This window comes from Phaethon lepturus, unplaced genomic scaffold (genome assembly GCF_000687285.1).
Source record: "Phaethon lepturus isolate BGI_N335 unplaced genomic scaffold, ASM68728v1 scaffold11280, whole genome shotgun sequence".
NCBI lineage: Eukaryota > Metazoa > Chordata > Aves > Phaethontiformes > Phaethontidae > Phaethon > Phaethon lepturus.
In genome coordinates this window covers 31,677-40,221 of record NW_010511204.1, presented here as the reverse complement: position 1 = coordinate 40,221, position 8,545 = coordinate 31,677, and the positions used below count along the sequence as shown (strand labels likewise).

Sequence of the window (8,545 nt, the reverse complement as noted above, 5' to 3'; positions counted from 1 at the left end):
TACGCTTTCCCCCATACCCATAGGTCCTCTTTATTTTGACACTCCAAAGTGTGTCCACATCAGAGAAGGGATTTATTTTTTTGGTCCAGAATAGTTTACTGTGCAGTTTCAAGGTATCTAAAAGAACGTGACAGGGAAAGACTCTGCATGTGCGATGTGCTGAGGTACCTAGCCTGATATTGCCAGGATATCTTAAACTCTGTTTGTATCTCTCCGTTTATAACCAGCACAGCACATTCACTGTACCCCTATTTACCTGAAAAATTTGCCAAAATATACGGCCCAGGGAGGCGACGTTTTGTAGTTTCTGGCAGCCGCAACAGCAAGGGTGAAGTGACAGGGAGCAGGAGAAGCTGTGGCCTTCTTAGATTATTGCCAGGGCCGTTGTAGTTACTTTTGGGCAGCAAGTTTCAGTCACAGAAAGGGAGACGTGTTTGTATGGACAGAGTAATGCTTGTGTGGGTGTTCTTGGCCCTGTTTTATAGGGCTTTTGTTGCCACAGCAATAATGCTGAGGAGGGCTGCAAGGACCAGGAACATGCAATAAAGCAACAACTTGTACAGAATGTTTAACTGGAATGGCTTTTTTGGGTGGAGCACCATTTCCAGGAGTGACTGGTAGAGCAGGGTAGTAACATGCCACTGTAGGAGCTAACCTTTGAAACTGGAACTGGAAATGCCCGTGAAACCTAAGTGTACAGAACTCTAGTGGGATTCACTCTAAATGCGGCGTGTATTTCTTGATGATTCCTCCCATATATCTGACAAGTGAAAAAAAACCTAGATGGTAATGCCGATTTTTGAGTCTTTATTAGATGCCTATATAGAAAATAAATCCTTTATGTAAGACCTTCGTAGGTGATGTAGCTGCAATATCAGTGGAGGGGTTTATAAATAAGAGTTGTTCTTCCAACTCATCTCTTTTTCACAGCCTAGGCAATTTAAAAAATATTCTGGAAAATGGGTGCCACCAGGAGCAGGGAGGGGTTCCCAGAACTGAATAGCAGAAAAGAGTTTCTCAAGAAGCGATCGATATGGTGAAGGGTGGTGGGTGCGTAATATGGATTTGGTTTGAGCAAGCGATAACTGTAGATAGTGAATGCAGGGAAAACAGGGAAACGGTATGCTGAATACTATTAAGGCGGAGCATGGACCGGATTGACGTACCGCTTCTGGATAGACCCAGTGTATCGAAAAGAAAGAATCAGTTGAGAGAAAACCAGGGAAACGCATCCTGTCCTCAGCAGCTACAGGACTAACGACTACAAAGTAATCGGACGAGTTGACAACTTTCTTGGAACTTGCTCATGTAGTTTAAGAGGTTTACCTCGATAATATTAGAATCCAGTTTCTTAATGGAAGTGGTGGCCCTGCAGTTCTATCCTAGCTGCAGTTTGTGGGAATCCCGGGCTTTGTGACAGCAGTCGCTTCTGATGGTGGTTTGCTGCCGCTGTGCGTTCGTTGTGTTACCTTCCAGGCTGTAGGCTTCTCTTCAGATTATTGAATCCTTTCCAAATTATCTCTCTGTGCAGCTTTTCCAAACAGTGGTCATGAAAATAGGAAGTGCATGTACCAGCTGCTTTTGCTGTAGCTTTTGTTAGTTAATTTCTCAGTTGATTTTGAAGACCTGGCATTCATTTTGCAATTAATACAAGTCCAGTCTGTGTAATCTTGTCACCGTGTTGCTGGTCTGAAAAGATCAGGGGAAGCATTGCCTGTCATTATGCTCCGCTAGTGCAAGAACTAAGTAAGAATGTTAGCATTAGGCTGTGACTGCCAGAAGGCCAGACAGACTGCTTGCTAACTGGTGGCAGTAAGCTGCTGGATAGCCAAGTCTAGGTACTCCTCTGCACAAGAGCACGTCTCGCAGGGGTCTAAGTAACTAATCTTTGCGATCTTGCATTTCTCCTGCCACTGCTGCTTATCACAAGGCTACAGCACTATTCCATCCACCTGTCTGTGCTAATTAGTTGAATGCAAAGAAGCTGTTGTGCATAATTTTATGCTGGATTTTTTTTGCCCGAGATGCCGCTGTTGCTTGGCTTTTAGAGGTGCTGCAGGAGGAGAGATGTATGCACTATTAGAATTACAGTAGTGGGCCATAATTCCTTGGTTTTCCTTTATATGACTGTTAAAATAGCTGCAGTAAGAGAAACAGGGATAACATGGAAAAGAAGGAACTATGAGAAATGGGGTAGACGCTTGCTGGTGGGCATCCCACGGTGTGTGGCGAGAAGAATCCCAGAACGTGTGGGGCAGAACTTGGGATGATCACTACTGCGATCGCTGAGCTCCTGATTGGCACTTATGCAGTGCTGCAGGGATGCAGTGATCCTAGAGCAGCTTTACAGGGCCTAATAATGCTGTGTGGAAACAGTGCTTAGGCAGGAGTTACTCTGCATCACTTAATGCAGATGCACAAGACCCAGAACTGCCTTCAGGTTGAGGCTTGCCCTTGGTTTGTGTGATTAACCCTGTTAGGTGTCTGATGTCCTTAGCTTTAAAGCAACCTAGGAATGAAGGGCTGTTTCCAAAGCAGTGGATCCTGTTTTTCAAGGAAACAATCTACTTTTCATTTCTTCTGAAGAATCAAAGGAAGATTTTAAGGTTCTACAGAAGCTGCAAATTAGCAGCTCCTCCCCCAAAGGCACCTAATTTGCATACCAGCCTTTTTGCATATTGGCAGAGAAATGCCCGGGAGTACAGCGTGCATCTCGAGAAAGCAGGGTTAAAGCTAAGGTTATGCTGCTGCTGAGGAGCAGAACCAAGACCTTCTGAAGGAACCGACAGCGCAGCCCTTCACTTGCCGACGTGAGATTTTTTTTGGAACTGGGCACTGGGCTATATACATTTTTGAGGGCCGAGTTGTTTTTTCCCTCTTGGGTCGCTGGCATTCATCTTGGAAAATTGCATTCACCGTATTATCTGTCTTTACTCTTCCAGGTGGAAACTTATCAGATGGTAGTTTCCCCACCGTGGACGCCTGTTGTACGTTTGAAAATCTGGATCAGCCATTGTGAATAAGCTGTCCGGGTGGTTTTATGCTAGCTGATACAAAATACGTCTTCTGCCACACTGACCCGCAGGGATTTCCATTAATAATAGAGTATGGGTAGAGAAATTCCCCAACGACTTGTGAAAACAGTGTACCGTGTGTTTACTGCTGAGTAGGGTTACTAACACTAGCGGCAATGAATGTTGTACATGATACTCATTAGAAGGCTTTCTTTAGGTGAGGCATGGTCTGGTTGCGGATTGTACCTCTTTGTAAGTGAGATAGGAGTAGTTTGAATAATACCACAAAAAGAGGTATGTAACATTGCCATGGAAAGAAACCTATTTCAATTTAAAATGTTTAAAATATTTTCTGTGTTAATTACTGTGTTTATTTCAGATGTGGGTACGTTTCAATAATTATGACATTAATCTGGGAATTGTTAGTAACTGTATTAACCATAAACGCCAATCTCAAATGGTAGGTAGTTCAAAATAGTGTAACTAGTAAAAAGACAAATTATTTGTGTTTGAGAATATTAAGAATGGCTGTCATAGGAGATCCTAATTCATTTGTTACAATTTACATGTAAAAAGAACCTGCGTGGCAAAATGTTTACCTTTCCAAATAGTTTAACAGTATATCTGGTGATACAAGTCAACTAAGTAATTAAAACCCTCCCAGTTGTAATTACCATCTGTCCTCAGTGAGGCTTAATCTTCTGTTCTTCAGTTTAGGGAGATATTTGCCGTTAACTTCTGCGAATGCTCTTGTGAGGTCCCTGCCTTGGGGAGTTCAGACAATGGTTTTTTATTTCATTTACCCCCCTCTTAAAACCTAATAAATGTTCTGTCAAAAAAACCCCAATATCCAGCTTTTCAAATCTGCTTTTAATATTTCTTTTGGTGAGACCTTCTTATTTTCAACAGTGAAGCACCACATTCGTTCAAGATGAATATGCTTAAAGCAGAGGCAAGTTGTCTTTCCTTGTTCCAAAATCAAGGTGCCTAGTTTTCCATCCATTCACCTCTTCTTATATCCAGGCGTAGATATGCTGCTCAGTAGTGACTGCAGGGGAAATGTATGTGCTTGTGTCAGAGTCACGCTTGCTCAGTTTTCTTCTGTGTACTTGTTAAAAACATTGCTTTTACAAGTGGGGTGTGAGTTTTCAAGAAATTATTTCTAAGCAAGCAAAAAAACCCCAAACTGACAAACAAAAAACCTCTCACGGTGGCACTTGAGAAAAAAACCTGTGTGGTAATCAGGTTAGTAATATGCCATTTGGACTAACCATTATTAGCAAATAACTGCTCATTACAGTTTGTCATGCGATGAATTCCCAGCCAGTTACATGTAATTCCTTTGCAAGTAACCTGCAATTCCAGTTGATTGCATTTCACACGGTAGATAAGAATATCAGGTCAGGATTTATTGCTACGTTACATTAATCCCTCGTACAAAGAGGTTAACTTGACAGGTGTTAAATGCTTAAAAAAAAAAAAATCCTCACGTATTCACCACTTGACACAAGCATTCAAGGTGTATACTGACTTTGAATGGTGTGGCGTGGCTCATGGTCAGAGCTATTTCAGCTGTAAGAGTTTCCTTTCTGTCTGAGACTTTGGTGAGTTCTGCACCTTGGGATCCTAGTTCAATATGGCCACTCTAGTAACACTGGTTAAAAAAAAAAAATCTCCTCTGGAGGAGCTGAGTATTTATGGCTGAAGTTGCAGTGGGAAATTTGGTGCTAACAATCTGTTTTTCTTCAGAGACAACTCTCGCTTTTGTTCTTGTCCATATTGTGAACCAGGACACCAAATCAACCAGGAAACTCTGCTTTCTCCCTCTGTGGTTTGAAATTCCCTTTTGTGATTGTAGAAGGTCTCTTGGAAGGCGCAAGCCAGAGCAGGGGAAAGAGGCTGGATAGGTGCCTTAACTGGCGCTCTGCGGTCGATTTTGATAGTTGCAGCAGACTCCTGCTCTGCATGCCGCTTCTCGGGAACGCACACAGGTTGGGAGGGGGGTGTCATATCTTTACCTACCTACCTGCCAGCTTCCACAGCTCTCCTGGTTATTGCCGGTGCATTATCACAGTTGGCAGATGGAGTTGATGCAAGTCTGTTCTTCCCTCCTGGGGTCGCCCTGCTCTCTTGTCACCTAGATGTCCCCGGACCAGCTGGCCAGCTGGATCAAACAGTCAAAAATTGCCCCTTAACAACAAAAAAAAAAATGGCGGGATTAACTTTCCATCTGTCTGACCACAGGCTGCATGAGTGTCTGTTGCTCCCATGAGGGAAGGGCAGCCTGCTGCAAGTAGATCAGCTCGAACAGGTTGTTGAAAGCGTGCCCCAGAACTAGCCCCTGGGTAATAATATTCAGATGAAGAAAACTGCCTCGCAGCCCCAGGCCTGACTCTGTTCTGTCACTACCGTGGCTGTAGTAAGACTTCTGCCTTAACTTTTCCCGTGTTCTCCAGTACTTGACAAGTCACAGTTCTTCATGCTCATTGCCAGTTAGGCATATATGAGCGATTGAAGGAAAAAGAGTTTTTTTGAAACATTCTTAAGTCAATACCTTTTTCTCTTTTCTCTTAGAAGTGAAGAAGAAGGCTGGCTTTATCACTCCAGTGCCGGGAGGGGTAGGACCTATGACTGTTGCAATGCTTCTGAAGAACACACTCATAGTTGCTAAAAAGCTCATTTACTAGAGCAAGCGAGCTACCTTGGAAGAAGAATCCAAGTTGTTGTATTTATTGATACACAAAACATTTATTTTTTACTACAAAGATATTTATTTCTACATTGTATTTATTTTTTCATGTTAAGTACACGAAACCTGATGGTTTACAAAATGTTGAAATACTTTGTGTTACCTCCTGCTGACTTACTGTGAGCAAAATGAATTGGAGAATGCAGCCTATGCAGATACTTGGTGGTGGTCAACTGTGTGTGTGAAAACGAAGAATGAAGCATGAATACGCCTGTGTATCCGGGAATGGGGTGCAATTACCAAGACCTTTTGTGCACTTGGGACCCTCAATTTTGATAAAACAGTATAAAAACTAAGTTCCAACATGCAAGATAACTTCTAAAAATACGGTTTGGGTTCTGAGGTCATGAAGCACTCTGGGTGTAGGGTTTTTTGGGTGTGCTTTGTGTTGCGGGTTTTATTTTTTCTAAACACTTCGAGATAGCAGCAGCAATCTTGAATCTGAAAAGAGCGAAAGACTGATGTTTTTGTTTCAGCTGACAGGCAGTAATGTTGACAAGAATGCAAATGTTCGGCACATGTTTTAAAATAGTCAAGTGAAGTTGAATGCTGGTGATATTCTGACCTTAAACATATGTAAGAGGTATGCACGAGTAAATAGCTAGAATTGAGGCCAGAATTATTTTCTTTCCATGCATGGATTTGTTCGGCAAAATGTTTTGGTGCATAATATCCTCATCCCACAAAACCGCCTGAATAGATGACTGGGCTGGATCAGATTTAATTAGATAGAATGTAGTTAAAACTAGTATGTGTGTTTATTATTTATGGGGCGTGGGGGGAGAGGAAAAGAAAAGCAATGGTTTATCCCTGATTAAATATTTGTGTTGGAATTTTAACCCATTTAATTATTTTCTTATTTTATGAAACTGCATGAAGGGTGTTTCTTTTAGCACGTGATGTAAGGCTCAGCCCTGTGACTGCTTGGCTGCAATGTTTTGCTGCTTAGAGAGAACTATATGGGATAATAAGATCAGTAGGTTTCTGTTCCCAAAAATTTTAGTTCCAAGATGGATCTAGAATAGCCTCATGGAATCTAAAGTTGGAGTGGAGTTACCGCTAAGATGCCAGTTGAACTGAGTGTGTGCACTGTTGACATGAAGAGCTTACCCCAGTTCCCAGTGAAGACAGCGGGAGCCAGTTTGGACTTTTATCTCTGCGTTTTTATCTCAGTTGGGATAATTCCCATTTATTTTCATCAAGAGCCTTGGGTGTTTGCCAGTACACTACGGATAACTTGAAAGGGAAAGAAAACGAAATTGTGGCTAAATACTACTGCCATAAAACAAAAAAATGCGCTTACTGTAATAAAAGAAAAAAGATAGAGCATCACTTCTGTGCTGATTGTACTTGTGCTGGACTTCTTGAGAGTTTTGTTTAATGCAGTGTTTACAAAAGAGCTTGATAGAATCATTACTAAATATATAGTGCCAATAGCGCAGACGCTTGCTTATCTGTATAGATATAAGTGGTAGTATAAACGTTAGGAGGATCAAGGTCTCTGTGGTGATAATACTTAGACTGATCAACCCATCACTGACTAAGATGGCATAAAACTTGTTCGCTATTAGGTTAGTCTTAGTGAAAAATTTTAATATACTTTTGGGGGTTGTTGTTTTTCTTTTTTTATGGAGCAGATATCTCTTGCATGTTCTGTCAGACTTATTTTCATCTGTTCACATTGCTGTTGTAGATTAATGTTTGTTTTCTTTGATTTAGCTATAATCACTTCTGCACTTTATTGGCAGAACAACAATTCATGGCGTTTTGTTTACGTCACTCGAGTGACTCTGCCTCTTTCATGTCCTGCAAACAGTTAATGGTGCATCCTAAGCTTTTTCTCGATTCGCCTGTGGTGGATGGGTTAGCGTTACACAAAAGCCAGCGAGACCGAGGGTTCACTCAACGGCATGCTATTTTCAGAGCTGCCAGACGCATCTGTGAGAGTATTCTGTGCTGGGAGAAATCCAGAAGGAGCATCCAGAGGGAAGGGCCTATTAACCAATCCAAAAAGCACGCTCCTGTGCCAGACCCGCTCAAGTCCGGTCCAAGCATGAACGCCCTGTGGCGGACAGAGGCACGGCCTTATCCACTGAAGCCTTCTCACAGGTCTACCGCGCCCAGCTGTGTTGCCTCATGACGAAGCCAGCCCTCGGGTTCAAGCCGGATTAAGCTCCCATTGTGTAGATGTGTGTTGAAAGCAAGGCTCGTGAGACTTAGCCCTGCTCAGGACTGATAGCAGAGGTTATCCAGGTCGGCATAAACACTCCTCTGTCAATACGGGGAGTGCGCAAGCTGCCCTCGATCAGTGTGAAGGCATGCAGCAATTCAGGATGGTGAAGGAAGGGAAAAGCCTCCTGGAATGTGGTCCGTGAGCAGGAGAATACATAATTAAAATGTGCATAACTAGCTTGTGTTTTTCCCTGAACATGTGAAGTGGTTAGATTTAATCCTACAAATCACTGAGGAGAGTGCAGCGTAGAGGGAGAACTTGAGCTGACCAGAGTTGTTAGAGCATTTATTAGAAAATACTCGGTTTTAAAATATACAAATTGTGAAACGTTCTTGTTCCTTGGAGCTCACAGTTGGGAAGGGGAAAGTTGTTGCTGGGGTACAGTATGTAGCTCTCCTTTGGTGAGAGTTGGGTTGTTGATTTGTGTGTGCATTATCGAACTGGGCCTTTCTGATGATCTGCTCTAGTTAGTCCGGCTACCTCAGTACCCTTCAGAGAGACCAGTCCTACTTGTTCCAAGCTGCCTGTGACCAAGGAGGTTGGACAGCG

At 42.6% G+C, this 8,545-nt stretch overlaps 1 protein-coding gene across 1 annotated transcript in view; it reads left to right on the top strand.

Annotated features, from left to right (window-relative positions):
- Positions 1–5,701, top strand: part of MTHFD2L (methylenetetrahydrofolate dehydrogenase (NADP+ dependent) 2-like) — a gene marked incomplete at its 5' end in the record, with an annotated part of 28,720 nt that extends 23,019 nt beyond the window's left edge. The window contains one exon of the mRNA XM_010283177.1: positions 5,589–5,701. Coding sequence (XP_010281479.1) covers positions 5,589–5,701 — 113 coding nt within the window. The remainder of the gene's footprint in view (positions 1–5,588) is intronic.
- Positions 5,702–8,545: the final 2,844 nt, after the last annotated feature.